At 41.0% G+C, this 16,734-nt stretch overlaps 1 protein-coding gene and 1 long non-coding RNA gene across 2 annotated transcripts; both read left to right on the plus strand.

Moving 5' to 3' along the window:
• The first annotated feature begins 4,698 nt into the window (after positions 1-4,698).
• LOC109939806 (uncharacterized) lies at positions 4,699-7,545 on the plus strand. The gene is made up of 6 exons (XM_020538143.1): positions 4,699-5,001; positions 5,103-5,723; positions 6,258-6,603; positions 6,761-6,930; positions 7,227-7,301; positions 7,396-7,545. The coding sequence occupies exons 1-6, from the start codon at positions 4,711-4,713 to the stop codon at positions 7,543-7,545; spliced, it is 1,653 nt and encodes a 550-aa protein (XP_020393732.1). The 5' UTR covers positions 4,699-4,710.
• Positions 7,546-8,246: 701 nt separating this feature from the next.
• LOC109939556 (uncharacterized) lies at positions 8,247-8,885 on the plus strand. The gene is made up of 2 exons (XR_002262037.2): positions 8,247-8,460; positions 8,557-8,885. It is a non-coding gene; the product is annotated as an uncharacterized lncRNA (long non-coding RNA).
• The last annotated feature ends 7,849 nt before the right edge of the window (positions 8,886-16,734 follow it).

The following is a 16,734-nucleotide window of genomic DNA, read 5'->3' on the forward strand; positions in this document are numbered from 1 at the left end:
GTTGTTTCCATATAATGTAATTATTTATTTTTGTATAGAACTCCTGTTATGTAGTAAAGTTGTGACATTCGATCCTGTGCCATGATTCATCATATGTGTGAGACTTGGTCCCAGCACACCTGGTGATTATGTTCGCGCCCGGGTTTTTGGACCCCTAAAATCCGGGTGTGACAATCTCAGATCAAGACAATGCTGACCTCTAAAGCATAGGGCAAGATCAAAACAAAGCCGACCCCCGACGAAGTAAAAGTGGAAAATAGAAGTGGTTCCTGATGATACTCGAAGTGAAGACCTTCGAGTGGATTGTCTGCAAAAAACCACTCGAAGCTCGGGGGCTACACCCATTGGGTGCACCTTTGGTGCACCCAATGAAGTTCGACGGTAAGAAATCGTTTTTACCGGATTACCCAGAAAGCACTTCCTGTTACAAACAAAGACTGCAAGCTGGACCTAGGATCCTTGGGCTGATTATTTCAAAATCAACCCAAAGATCGGGGGCTTGTGGGGGACAGATATCCTCCGGGTCCACTGGAAGGATAAAAGACCTCACGAAAGGCCCAAGGGCCCAATAAATCGTAAGGTCATCCCTTTGTGGGCCTGGGGAGGAACGACCAGTGAAGCAGATTGACGTAAGGCCGGATCAGTGCGAGCCCAGACGGCCCGATGACTTCGAGCAAGTAATCACAACAGTGACCCGATCTTCTCGCGCTGGAACCCTGTGCGACGGAACCACGCGAGGATGGGTTGGCGGAACTATAGGGAGATAGGCTCAATTGGTTCACTATCATTTAGGCACATACTATTATCATATCCGCATGTAATGCTCCACGGTCAAATATATAAGGCCTAGGGGGCACCCCTTCAAACGATCGATCTCACTACTCAGTCATCCACCTCAACTCTCTACGTTCCTTACACTAGAGAGTTCCCTTGTAATCCGCCACATAAAACATTCCCGCCAGGACGTAGGGTGTTACGTATCTCTAAGCGGTCCGAACCTGTACATCATTGTTCACAGTTTCTCGTGCGCCCTGCACGAACCATCGAGCTACAGTCGGTGATATCGTCCTACTCCTAAAAAACACCTTGAGGGCAACCCCGGGTGTGCGGTCGGACCCAAAACACCGACAAATGTCAAGTATAAAGTTTTGTATTTTTTTGATATCTATAACTTTGATTTTACTCGATTTGGTCTTTCTCCCAAACTTATTTTTGGTTATCTAGGGTTTATCTGGCACTAGTTTTTACAAGTGTGCATCATCACACCTAACTAATCTCACCTAGGTCAAGTTAGCCACCTCATATTCCCCTTTATAGTATATGGCTAAAAAAATAAAGGTCCTATCACTATCACTATCCTAATTTAAGTGTTCTATTGACTAGATTAGTAATATTTATATCTCTAAATAAGGTTATTATGTAAATATATTCAACGACGTATCTAATGTTACTAGTTATTTATATGGATGACAATGGGCTAGGTGGAGAAAAATCCACCCGCGATCGTACTAAACCCGCCCGCAGCCACTCGTCGAGTCAGGTACCCGTCGAATTTCAGATTTTACGAGTTAAATTTCCATTCCTAGTTATTTATCATAAATGCTAATATTTTCTTCTATGTATTTGATCAAAGTTTAAAAGATATAACAGGAATTGTCTCTAAAATGACACGGACTGTCGGACTAACAGCAACAACAACAAAAAAACATACCACGATTGCACTGACGAGCCATCTCATGACCAACAAACACATCGTGTGTGCAATAAAAAACAGACGACGAACGGACGCAGAAAACAAGAACAGCCCTGCTAACGGTGTAGCGCCCACCCAATAATAGGAGAAAGGCTCAAGGCCCAAATTTGGCGAAACAATTAAACTCCTCGCTGAAGGAAGTTTTGGGTGGTTCAATTACCGGCGACGAGGGAGGGAGAGACAAAATCCCTAAGGCCCCGTTTGTTTGGTTGGAATTGAATTTCATTCCAATAATAATAATTTAGACACAAACTAATTAAATTATTATATTTGTATATGTAATTTACTTGTATATTATCCTAAATCATATGAGAGAGATAATTATAAACTACATTTATACTATAAAAAGTAAATAGAAGAGTTTGCTATAAGTTGTACATTAGAAATGTAGCATGTAAATCTATAGAATCAATTTCTATATCTCACCCCATAAATTTGAGATATGCTTATATATAAATGTTGGAAAGTTATGAAATGTCACATTCTAATAAATAGACTGCTCCATTACTTAGATTCCAATTCCTCAAAATAAAGGGAAACAAACGGGCCCTAAGGGCTTGTTCGGTTAGCTCTCAATTCATATGGATTGAGTGAAATTGGATGAGTTTGAATCTCAAACAAGTAAAATTTCTTCTAATTTTTTTCCAATCCTATTTAATCCATGTGTATTGGGAATAACCGAATCAGTCTAATAAGGAAGAGACAAGAGATCGGTGCTGTGACCATCGCCATATATATCGAAGATGTTTGGCTCGCCCTTCCCCGTGACCTCTTCCCACAGCAGCGAGCAGGATCCAGACTTCCAGTCGCGAGGGACAGCTAGCTCCATCGTCGTCGCCGTCGACCGGGACAAGAACAGCCCTGGGGCGGTGGATCGGCTCCTGACCAGGGGCGGCATGCTTCCAGCTCGTCCATGTCAGGGGTATGTATATTAAAATCCCTATTACTATTCCTTTTTTGTAGGATAATATATGTGCACCGTAAAACTTTCTTCTATTCAACATGGTCTGCTTTATGTTGGAACCCTGGTCTGATGATATATATATATATATATATATATATATATATATATATATATATATATATATATATATATATATATATATATATATATATATATATATATATATATATATATATATATATATATATATATATTATATGTATTTAGAGCCCTGGGCTCTATTTAGCTAGAGGAAGCCCCAGCCAAATATGAACACACGTGCATTCACTGCCGACTGACCTTTCGGTTTCCATATAAATACCTACGTGATTCCGCGATTAGCTCCTTTGCTCCCGGCTCAGTTTCCATAACCGCAAAACCCCAACCCCGGCACGACTCCAGGAATCTCCGCCGATTCTTCCATCCCGGCGACTCCGCTCCCCTTTCCGACGACTCTTCCAACCCCTCGCCGCTCGCTGTCGATCCAGTCGCAAGCGGCATTTGAGCGGCGCGCCCTCGGTGTCCCCAATCCTCGCTCCAACATTCGCGCCGCTGCGTCCGGCGACCGGCGAAAACCCTACCTTCTCCGGCGACGCTTCTGCTCCTTCGCTCTCCGCCGACCCGACTGCTTCCACGGTCTCCGCCATCCTCAACATTCGCCGCCGTCAACGGGTACCGCTCCAATTGGTAGTCCATCCCCAAACATTTTCGGTGTGTTCTTCCCAACCCTAGCTCGCGCGCATTTCATTGGATCGAGTTTGACCGTCAACAAACTAGTTGTTTTTTGTTCATTTTGCATTGTGTGGATCACGGCTAGGGTTGACATTAGTTATGCAGTTGATGTATTACATTTACGCACATTTACACAGTTGGTTACACACACTTACACAGTCGGTTACGCTCATGTACACAATTGGTTATGCTCATTAGGTTACATGTTTATGCACATTAGTTAAAGTTTTTTGCATCATATTATGTTCAATTGGTATTTGGGTGGTCATCTAGTTGTTTTTGTGACTGCATACACTTATTTATTCAATTATTGTTATAGTTAATACATTGTGTGACAGCATGTATTGTTTTATTGGATTATATCCAGTTTTTTATTATTTTAAAACAGACATTATTTATTAAACTAGTTCACAGTTAATACAGATTGTTTATAGCAATTTTTGTTTTGCTCAAACATATCAGGTTGCAGGCAAATTGTGTTTTATGTTTGCAACTGTATGCAATGGTATGCAACATATTCAGATTTTTATGAACGTATAACAGGACAGAACATATATGCTAATGTGTTTCATGTATGCATTGTTATGCTGGTATATCAGGTCAGAATATGTATGCATCTGTATTTAGTAAATGATCAGCCAACTAGTTGTGTTTCATAGAGTATATGTTTTATATAAAATTTCATTTCTGTTTAGTGCATACATTTATGTATTTTCAGATGATTACAGCTAATACATTATTTGGTTACAGCAAGGTCTGTTATTCACTTATTTTTGAACAGTTCAGTACATGTTTTATTGAATCATATACAGTTTTGTATTATTACAAAACAGACATTATTTATTACACTAGGTCACAGACAATACAGCTTGGTTATAGCAAGTTTTGTTTTGCTCAAACATATTCAGATTTTTTATGCAAATGTGTTTAGTAAATGAGCAGTCAACTAGTTGTTATTCGTAGAGTATATTTTTTATTTAAAATTTCATATCTGTTTAGTGCATACATTAATGTATTTCAGAGCATTACAGCTAACACATTATTTGGTCACAGCAAGGGCTGTTTTTATTGAAACATATTCAATTTTTCCTAATAATTGAAACAGTTCAGTATGTGTATGCAAATGTAAATAGAGAACAGTATATTCAGATGTTTTAAGTTTGGTATTTAAAACAATTAGGTTCATTGATTCAATCATACCACACCATAAATACATATGCATATATAACATTTTATTTTTTACAACATTGTATATTATTTATGCAGCTTTTAATTTAAAAAAATGAAGCAAGTCGACCGTCCTCCAAATAACCCCAAGCGTATAACAATCCAGTCAAGCCAGGAGTGCTTCAGTGTTGACATTCCCTCTGCAGAACAGCCTAGTCCATGTCCAGAAGTTGAAAATCCTCCAAATGCTGACAGTCAAAATGTGACCAATGAAACAGTTCAGATTGATTCTGATGAAGATGACTTCATGCCAGCTCTGAAGAAGCGTAATGTTTCTGAAAGCCACACAAGAGTGTTAAGAAAAGTCGTGACAAAGAGGATTAAACATGAGGAGCTACCCCGACAGGTTAATGTTATGCATACCCAACAAACAATTTCATATTTGTAATGTTCTGATTATTTTTTTCATAATAACAAAATTATTTCATGTTGTATATTGTTTAACAGAGGCTTAATGTGAGGTGCAACCCTCAAGATGTCATTGCAAGCATTAACATTTTGAATGAAAGACAACGTGAGGCTATAAGACGTAAAGGTTTCTCTTCCATTCTTGATATGACAGTAGATGCGCTGTGCAGTAGATCACACCTCCAATGGTTGATGGACAAGCTAGACCCCAAGGATATGACAATACGTCCTGGTCCAGGAAAGGAACTCAAGATCACAAAGGACATTGTTCATCTTATTCTTGGCGTGCCAAATCATGGAGGTGGCAAACCTTTGGGTATTGATGAAGCAGTTGCAGCAAGCAACTTGAGGGCAGAGCTTGGTGTGGCCAAAGATGAGTTCAATGTGGCATTTCTACAAGATCGTTTAAGGAAAGGCGAGGATGATGACCTTTCAATCAGATGTTTCTTCCTCATTCTATTCAACCATTTGCTGTTTCCAACTGCTAGCTGGGGCATCACATATCATGAGGTGCTTCTCACAGAAGAAATGCACCGTTTCCATGAGATCGACTGGTGCCAGTTGATTTTTAATGATCTATGTGAAGCTGCCAAGAAGTGGCACAACCGGATCACCACAAATGTCTCCACGACTATATATGGATGCTCCATTGTTGTCCTTGTAAGTATAGTGTTTTTCCGTATGCACATTTATTTAATTTTTGGTTGCTAACTTTTGGTAGTTATGTAACATGTTTTACGATGTTGGTTATGTCTACTTACATTGCTATTGAACATTGTAATTCCTTTTTATGTAGTTGTATTACTTGGATCACCTGCATACAGCCGCTGCCCCCCATAATAAGAGTGGCACACCTCGCATTAATTTTTTTGATAAGAATAGCATAAAAGCTTTGACCAAAGCTGACAAGAGGAAGGTTCGCCATGGCGCTGAATCTTTCAGACACTGTGAAGTAAGTTATTCATATTTTCACAGTTGGTTATGCACAGTTACACAGTTGGTTACTCACAGTCACTACAATTTTATTTATAGTTCCGAAGCTCGACGGAGACATGCTATGCAGTTGGACCTAAGATCGATCGCCAATCTGAGGCAAGTTTATGATGTATTATATACATTGTTTATGATTATTTATGGAACAAATAGAACACGAAGGTGGACATGGATTCTTATTAATTTTTGCTGAACAACCAGCCGGAGTGCAGGACCAATATTTTTGATGCACCGCGCCCTGGCCCCATGCCTCGGCCAACTTTTAACATCAAACTTCCATCTATCAAAGAGATGATGTCAAGTAAGATCAACGATCTCCCACATCGTCATCGATCTAAATTCACAGATATTCTTGCTGCATATGACTTGGAGGTTGACAAGTCATGCGTAGCCATAAAAGACAGCATTGACAAAATTATTGAGAAGCAATACGACATAGCAGACAAGTTTATAGAATTGATAGACGAGGTACTACGTGCCGAGTCTGAAAATTTGGAAAACGAGACTGATGAGCCACAGCAACCGGGGAATTCGGCTGATTCAGCAGGTATTCCTTATTCAGAACATTTTATCTTTTGACATGTGCATACGTTTTTTGTTATAAGTACAGTTAACAGCTTATGTTTTTGTCAAGTATACACAGCAACATTTGATTTATAATTCAAGTTTTGACATATATTATTTTCAATATAATTGTGTACAAGGACACACTGTTGATGCCACCCAGCCCACACCCGATATGCCATCCCAAGCTTCGCAGCTTGAGACCCAACTGGGTGGTACTCAGTTTGAAGAAATTCATGAAAGACAACAGCATATCCGTAGAGTCCTTGAGACCTTTCCCGATGAATCAGATGTGGTTTCAGATCAACAGGTAATTTGTCCAACGAAAATACTATTTTTACTCATTATACGTACATGTATGCATACTTCTTTTTAGCAGTATGCGAACCACACTTTTTTTGTCAACAGGATTTCTGTTTTGATGTTCGAAACATAAGTTTGAGGAACACAAATATCACACCTCAAACCACATCAGCTTGCACCTGCTTGCCCAAATTTGACGTGACACCGGAAAAAGAAATGTTTGTTAGCAGTCCATGTCTCATGTTATAATTACATTTTACTATACATACAACACAGTTATACTAATTACATACCTTTGTGTAGAGAGGTGCAATGGCAACAGAGGAAATGGAACACAATGACAGTGGGCCAGTTTTTGACCAGACCCCAACTCCTCATGTCAGTATGATAACATACATATTACATAATGCTTTTTATGATATTAAACTGATTTTTTTAATGTTCAACCACTTACAACCATGTTGCATTTCAGGATGATACACTCAAAGGTACTACAAACTCTGGATCTGATCCACCCCTTACAGAGCAAGAGTGTATTCGTTCTCTGTGGGATTTAATTTGTTCCAAGGACATTGACCAAAGCAGGTACATGTTACCCAAATTACGAATAACGTATTTATAAGTTTGGTTCATTTATGAAATAAGAATCTATAACTTTGTTCATCATACAGGGTTGTTATTGATTACGGTGAATACAGTGCAAACTGTATGGATATTTATGAATCTTTCGCTGAGGGCAAATGTCTTGAGAATGTCTTCATGCAGTGTTTCATTGAGTGTGTTCGTGATGATTCTAAAAATCATCGTCGAACTCTGACATCTAACAGATTAATACTTGATGTCAACGTTGGGGTAGGTTCTTCTTCACAGTTATTGTAACTATACACATAATATACTTACACACTCTATTTTTTTATAGGCTCTGTTAAATTTTGAAGAACAGGAACGTCACAGCAAGAATCCTCAGCCGTTTGATCAAAATGTCCTACATAATTGCTTGCACAACACATTGCCTGCTTTGGTGAATCTGGATAAATGCAAGTCGGTAAGTCCCATTAACATTTTGTTCCCAGTTTCATCACCTCATTAACTGTACATTTTAATTATCATGACTTTACAACAGCAACATGTAACCTATATTTACTTTTCTCATCAACAGATAATGGTACCTATGCTTAGCAGAGGTCATTGGACACTGTATGTGATCAATCTTCACCACCGGGTTATACACATTTTAGATTCGAATCCCTATGGTATACAACTTGGTGGCACTGAATGGAAGGACTATCATTATGATCCCATTTATTTAGGTGGCAGGAAATTCCCATGGGCTAGGGTGATAATGAGTAGGCTGAGCAAAGCGTTACAACACGTTTGCCCCAACGCAGAATTTCCTAAGTTTGGTAATTTTCCATTGGATATGCCATCTAACTGCCCAACAATGAGGACATGGTCAAATGACTGTGGATTTTTTGTGATGAGTTACATGAAGTCTTATGATCACAATGCAGGTGTCATATCTTCTTTCAATCAACCAGTAAGTGACTGTGCTAACTGTTTCTATAATCCGGTTGCCATCAGTTGTACATGTTAGCTATAGACGTGTCTAATGCACGCTATGCTTTTATTGCAGGACAATTCCCGAGACCTACGTGCTCATGCCCTTCATCAACTCACATTCCATCGCATCAACAAGGCGTTGCCACTTCCATTAGATATCCAGAGATTTATGTTTGCGCGCAATTAGTGAACTATGTCAGAACTAAGCAATGGTGTGGGCAATGTACCGTACTGTGGTATTTTGGCCAGTATTGTCAGTTAACAATTGTAGGAAGCTTCCTTATATGTGCTGTGTTCAGAACAATTGTCATGCTACTTTGTCTTAGGGGTGTTACCCAGGTTCTTTCTGTGAACTTTAGTTGGCTGGATACTTATGGTTATGTTGCGAATATGTGAACATCAGATGTTTTTTCACTTCTGTGTGCTTTAAATATGATCTGTTTTTATGTTCTGAAGATGTTATATGTATACCTCATTCCTTAATATTACCATCTGTTTATATGCGAGTATCATCCAGGCTATATACGATGTTTCCTACTTCCAATTATGCAACATTAGTAAGCAATATACGCTCTATTTATCAGATTTCAACAACTTTATATCTTAGATTATTCGTATCAGATACAACAGACTACTCGCGCGCCTGACTCACTGCTGTCGTTATCAACAGTACTGGTATATAGTTTACAAATTATACGATCATCCCACAAGTTATCTACGATGTTTTGTAGTTCCAGTTACGCAACATTATTAAGCAATATACGCACCATTTATTAGATTTCAATATCCACCTCTATATAAATCAGTTGCCAAACAAGCAAGGTTTATTGTAAAAAACAAATTAATCGTATCTCATACAACATTCTAATCACTGTCTGACTCACTACTATCGAAATCATTTGCGTGTTTTTTTGATGTTGTTGTCTCATTCCAATCAGGAGCTTTACTGCCACCCTTGTTCCTAGATCCTGGAGGTCGTCCTCTCTTACGTCCAGCAAGGCTTGCCAACCTTTGTCTATTTTCCTCCATTGACAAACATGTCCTACTGTTGTGACCATCAGCAATTCCACACTTCTGACATTTCCTGGTCATTTTCTTTGTACCTTTTTCTCCCAATTTAATAACCCTTTCTTCACTCCCCTTTATTGTTCTTCCTTTGGGTCTTGAGTTATTTGGTCTTGCCAAGCTTATCCCATCGACTGCAAATTCCAGTTTCTGCAATTCAAAAGTAAATACTTCTCAGCATATAATATTATGTAGTCCAACATACAGTATTTATACGATTATTACCTTTCTGGCATTATCATTTTGTTCACTGACACCACTAACATTTATTATTGCGTGATCATGCAAATTAACCTGTAATTGACAACACATTTTGTTAAGCTCAATCATAACCCAATAACTCAAACGTATAAATCATGTATATGTATAACTGCAAATCAGTAAAGTTGTTAAAGATATTACCTCTTCTAATGGACGTATTGGTATATGTATTTGATCATTGGACACACCTTGTTCAAGTATATTAGATACGTCTTGAATTTCTTGAAAATTTGGATGAAAGATCATTATACATCATTTACAAATAAACATTCACAACAGTACGATCCAAACCTTGTTATTCCTTTCGCCAAATTCTTCATCCTTTTCGTTGTCTCTATTGGCTTCATCATCGTCCTGAGATTTTATTGTTTCACACATCATCAATATAATATGATTAATAATATGTTACAACATACATATTAAAACAATACATACATGTATACCATCTCCTCCACTAGTTCCACAAGTTTCCTCAACGTCTATATCTGTTTCCAAACGCGAAAGTACTTCGAGAAGCTCATCCATTACTGTTAGGGCTCTATCATTTCCTGCTTTGGATAAACTAGCATGATTCACTACTTTCATTGCCTTTTTAAGCAACATCTTCTGTCTATATGACTTAGTTTCTCCATCCTTCCCCTTCAAATTCCTATCATCTCTTGAAAACGGAACATCTTGCCTTGCAGAGGTGGTGTATCTTTGTAAAATATATTCTTTCGGTATCCGGACAATCTGAAGATGCATAAACGCGCGTAGTACATGTACACAGAATAGCCCTATAAAACAATAACGATCTTAAGATTTTGTTCATATGTTTTCAATGTATATATTTACTATTTAGTACTCCATACCTGTATGTTCCCAATGTTTGCATTCACAAGTATACTTTCCTGCATCTTCATCAGCTGTGACTTTGAATTGGTGCTGTCCCCAAACAATTTTATTCGATCTAGTTGTATGTTGCACTACCCAATCATTTGCACCCCCTTCTTCGTCGTGCATTATCTTGAATGCGGTTGCATATTTCAAAGATTCCTGGAATCTACACATCACAGCCCTTGTGTATGCTCTTGCAACCCTTATCTCAAACATGTATAGCGTGTTCGTTTCCTTTTGACCCTGTGGCATATATAATGCAAATTAGTTTACACTTATATTAAAGTATCAATATACGACATAACAATTTTATCCTCACCATGCTTCCCACTGCTTCTTTTGACTCTTTCATCTTTCTACTGTGTAGAAGTTTCATCATTTGCTTGGCGAATTGATGAAGCGGAGTATTTGCATCAACATGTGCACTTTTGACAAGCCTGTTCATGCTTTCACTACGCTGTGTAGACAACATTAGACCACAATAATGATTTTTAAAAAAAGCAGGCACCCAATCCTTACGTATTCCATACAGCTTATCCAGAGTACTGTTATCGTGCAGATCAAAATCTTCAAGTAGCATTGACCATGCAGTCTCAAACTCCAACTCAGTCAAAGGATGATGTATTATAGATTGAAACCGTGTCTTAAAGTCCATTTCCTCAAATCTTGCATACAACTCGTTTAGAAAAGGCATATACCTATTTTGCACATGCCATAGACATAAACGATGTATTGTGTGTGGGAAAACCCTCTCGAGGGCTACTGGCATTGCAGGATCTTGATCTGCAAACATATATGACAAAATTGTACGAATCTTATTCCATGTTATATAAAGAAAATAATATCTAATTTAAGCCATATTTGATGTATATACATTTAATTCATTATTATCAGTCGTACCTGTCAGCATCACTCGTGGCCCTTCGGTTCCCATGCATGTTTTGAAGGCGTTGAATACCCATTCAAATGTATCAACAGTTTCATCCCCCAACAATGCGAAAGCAAATATAGTGCAATGTAGGTGGTGATTTGAACCAACAAACATACCTAGTGGTTTTTCATACAGATTAGTCTTATGTGTTGTGTCAAATGTAACCGCATCACCAAAATCAATGTAATCCCCTTGCTGGCTTGCATGTGACCAAAATATGCTTAAAATCTTGCCTTCTTTATCCAATTGGAAGTCAAAGAAAAATTGTGGATTATCCTTTTTGCAGGATGCAAAAAAGGATAGTAGCTTTGCCACATCATTTGCATTTCTTTCTCGTTGCTTTGCCTTTTTCCTGAAATTATTGTGAAAATTTAGCATTAGGCGGAAACAACAATCAGCAAATATCAATTATGTATATCAATCGGAACATATCATAAACTTACAGGTTATACATGTCCTGTGCTGTTACAGGCACACTCTCAGGACCACCGTGCATTTCTGATACATAATCCATAATACAATGTTGCGGGATTCGACTCTCTTGCATTGAACTTATGAACTCCATGTATTCAGGATCATGCGTCTTGTTGCATTGTAATTGATTCTTTTCGGTATCCTTTTTAAAAAATTCATGATTATGATCCAAGTGCAACAGATCAATACGCACTGATATAACTGTCTCTTTTGCATCATCATAAATTTTTTTAAGTTTCATACCGGCCTTGCATTGTGTCCGTTTCGAACTGGTACTACGTACCTTTGGGTTTGATATTCCCCTTACTGATCTTTTGCCTTCCATCGAGCAATTCAACCACTTACAATTTTTCCGTTCCCTATACTTTTTCAATGGAAATCCAACTTCATATGCATACCTACTATAAAATTTATATGCTTCATCCACCCCACTGAATGTCATACCAATTTTAGGTACTAATCTCGGATCAATTGTAACTTCCTGTGCAAAAAATATAAATTGTATCATCTATGGTACCTTACATATTTTTATGTTGTATGTACATCATAACAATTTGCAGGCAAAAGTTTCACAGTGTATGCACAATATAAATACTGAATGTCACACCATCTGTAGCTGCCTTATACTGTATACAATTCAACGTACAATACTGAAAATTCAAATCAGTTCAATATTACTTACATGTCTCTGCAGAATCACTGGTGTGTCCTGTTCATGATCACCAATAGTACGCATAGTATTAAGGTGCTGTCCTCCTTGATTTATTGTCATCCTTGATGCGTCAAATATGGTCTGTTCATCAATCCCTGGGCCCTCAAAGCTGCTGGTGGAGTAATTGCGTCTACAGCAGTAGCTGATTCTGTATGCGTAATTCCATCTGACGCTAACTGGTACCCTCCTTGTTCTTCTTCCTGCACCATTGTTACGATATCTAAGCATTGATTTTGTCGATGAACAGACGTCGGTGTCGCATACTCACTTATGGTCTTGTTTCCCCATGGCGCCACCATCTTCCAGAGCAAATACGCCCTTCACCCAGCAGCGGACTATCAAATGATGCGTACTCTCCACTTTTCTGGAAGATTATGATTTTTTTCCCTCTACCAAGCGTATATCCAATATCGTGGACGCATATTTCACGACGTATATCCATTACCCGCTGAATTTTAGGATCGTAGCCGCGCTGATCGTGCGCGCTCTGATCGTGGGAGTAACAGTCATCTATGCAATTTTATACATACATTTACGGTGTCGTAACTGTCTGTTTAAATGCGCTTCCCCCTTTTACGGGTTACACGTCACCGATCCACGTACGAACATGTGGCCCACGTTGGTTTACGCATATTTGTACAAGCTATTATACTTGCATAACTGTATTGCATTAAAACGGGCCGCCTGGATCGATCCATTCAGTTCGACCACGTTCGGCTCGTCTGGCTGGGGCTCCGCGCACCTATATGAAGCCCAGGGCTTCCATTACCAACGCCCTATATATATATATATATATATATATATATATATATATATATATATATATATATATATATATATATATATATATATATATATATATATATATATATATATATATATATATATATATATATATATATATATATATATATCATGCATGATGGCTCATCTAGTTTCATATGACATGACCACGCGCTACAGCTGAAGGAAACGGAAATAATGAGGACGACACAGAAATAACGCAGCTATTTATAACATATAGAGGATATTGTGCTCGCAGATGCAACTGTAGGAGCTGGTCTTATTGGATGGCATCGACATCTCCAAAGCAATAATCGACTATGCCACAAGCAACACCGTCACCGACATCGTCGTCGGCGCGTCGACTAAGAACATGTTCATCAGGTACATGGCCTTGGCCTGCTCGTTCGTGCTGGATCATACCAACGTCGCTATCAAAATCTTGAGACCAGACGCATCGCAGGGACGGAAACAGTTTCAGCAAGAGGTATTAATAGAGATCTGATATATATACTAGCAGTCACAGTCACAGCCTGCTACTAAATCACGTACGATTTGCAGATCGAAGTGCTGAGCTGCATGCGGCATCCGAACATGGTTCTGCTGCTGGGAGCCTTACCAGAGTACGGGTGCCTGGTGTACGAATACATGGACTACGGGAGCCTGGAGGACCGGCTCTGCACTGCAGACGGGGGAAGACGCTGCCGATCCCATGGAGCGTCCGTTTCAGGATCGCCGCCGACGTCGCGACGGGGCTCCTCTTCCTCCACCAAGCGACGGGGCTAACGGATCTTCCGCCGGATTAAGCAAATCGAGCATACTTAATAACAGTATATAGTATAGACAGACCGTTGTTTGACACATTCCATCGGCAGTAGGTTTATGGGGTTTACAGATATAGGCAGTAGGTGTACTCAAAGACCGTTGTTTGATGGGTTTTTTACATCTGTATCCTTAGTTTTGGCACAGACCTCATTGCTACCCTTAGTTTTCAGACGTCCTCAACCATACCCATGCCTCTCTCCTTTCCTCATTCATGCCCTCCCACGCCGTTTCCGTCACTTACCGTCGACTGACGTGTGGACCCAAATTTATCTCGGTCGTCTTCCTCTCTATCCGGACGATTCCCCAACCCCGATTCCCAATTCCTCTCTTCCCTCCCCGAATCTGAGCTCGGCGTGGCTGCCTGCGGGCGCGGTGGACTGCGCGCGCGGAAGCAGCTGGGCGCGGCGGCCAGCGGGGAACTGCGCGCGGAAGCAGCTCGGCCGGCTGGAAGCAGCTCCTGCGCGCGGTGCGGGCGCGGCGCTCCTGCGCGCTCCTGCGAATCCCCAAATCCGAGCTCGCGCGGCGGCCTACGGCGGCCCATTCCTCTCCTCCCTCCCCGAATCCGAGCTCGCCCCAACCCCGATTCCCCATTCCTCTCCTCCCTCCCCAAATCCGAGCTTGGCGCAAAGCTCCTGCACGCAAGGACGCGGCTCGGCGCGGCGGCCTGCGCGCGCGGAAGCAGCTGGGCGCGGCGGCCTGCGCGCGGACGCGGCTCAGAGGCAGGCGGACTGCGCGCGGAAGCGGCTCGGCGGCCTGTTGCCTCTGCTCCTCCGTGCCTCTGCTCTCCGCGTCCTGCGTGGCGGCCAGCGGGGAATCTGCGACATACAGCTGCTCGGCTCTGCCTGCGGGCGCGGCGGCCAGCGGGGAACCTGCGCGCGGAAGCTGCTCGGCTCGGCTGCCTGCGGGCGCGCGGAAGCAGCTGGGCGCGGCGGCCAGCGGGCGCGGCGGCCTGCGCGCGGACGCGGCTCAGAGGCAGGCGGACTGCGCGCGGAAGCGGCTCGGCGGCCTGTTGCCTCTGCTCCTCCGTGCCTCTGCTCTCCGCGTCCTAAGCTCCGGGCCGACGGATCCGTGGTCGGCCTCCAGCGGCTCCGCTGCATCTGCTGCTCCGTGTCTCCAGCGGCTCTGTTGCCCGACGGCTGCCTCCCGGTATTATTCACTTCGGCTGCCGAGGCAAGCGGCTCCATTGTATAGTTGTTGTATAGACCCTTTTCTCATATGGGTTCTTAACGTCGTTATTTCCTGTGAAATAGGATGGATCATATTATTCTCAATGACGAGGTTGAACCAATAGAAGTAGTTGCTGCACCAGATGATGATGAGAGGCAGTATCCTGAGTTTGTTGACAAGTGGGATATGCTAGATTTTGAGGACTATGATGGAGATATTGTCACAGGGGCACAATTTGAAGAGGCTGATGAAGAGGAGGAGGAGGAAAACATAGCTATGGGGGTGGATGAGCAAGGAGAGAGTGATGATGTACCGAGAAATCATTATGACAGAGATAATCCATCCTTAAAAGAAGGCAGCACATTTGCATCGATGTCCGAATTTAGGAATGCACTTGCTACCTATTGCATCAAAGGTGAGTATGATTATGTAATTGACAAGAGTGAGCCAACTAGAATGACTGTTCATTGCGCATTTGAGAGGTGTCAGTGGAGGATACATGCTTCCCGTATGCGGAATAGTACAATTATTCAGGTCAAAGTGAATCCATCTCCTCACACTTGTCCAAGTGAAAGAAAAGGGTCACATAAGGTAGCTACAAGTAGATGGTGTGCAGATGCAGTATTAGAATGGGTGACAGATAACCCATGCATTGGTACAACTGAACTGATAAAGAAGATTAAAGAGAAGTACAATATTTCAGTGCCTTACATGAGAGTGTATTATGGCAAGGAAATGGCTCTTGACAAGATTTATGGCCCATGGAAGGATAGCTTTAACTTATTATTCACTTTCAAAGCTGAAGTAGAGAAGGCGTGCCCAGGTAGTGTTGTTGAGATTGACCATCATACGGTGGATTATATAGTGAAAGGCAAGATTTTGAACAAAGAATGTTTTAGAAGGGTGTTCGTTTCATTCAAAGCATGTTGGAGTGGGTTCTTAGCTGGTTGCAGGCCTTATTTAGCAGTGGATGCAACAGCTCTTTATGGGAGGTTCAGAGGCCAGTTAGTAGCTGCTTGTGCCATTGATGCACATAATTGGCTCTTTCCAGTGGCTTATGGTGTCCTCGAGGCAGAGTCAACAGAAAGTTGGACATGGTTCCTACAGAATTTGCGGCAGGTTATAGGGTTTCCACATGGATTGACTATACACACAGA

This window comes from Zea mays, chromosome 5, assembly GCF_902167145.1.
Source record: "Zea mays cultivar B73 chromosome 5, Zm-B73-REFERENCE-NAM-5.0, whole genome shotgun sequence".
Taxonomy (NCBI): domain Eukaryota; kingdom Viridiplantae; phylum Streptophyta; class Magnoliopsida; order Poales; family Poaceae; genus Zea; species Zea mays.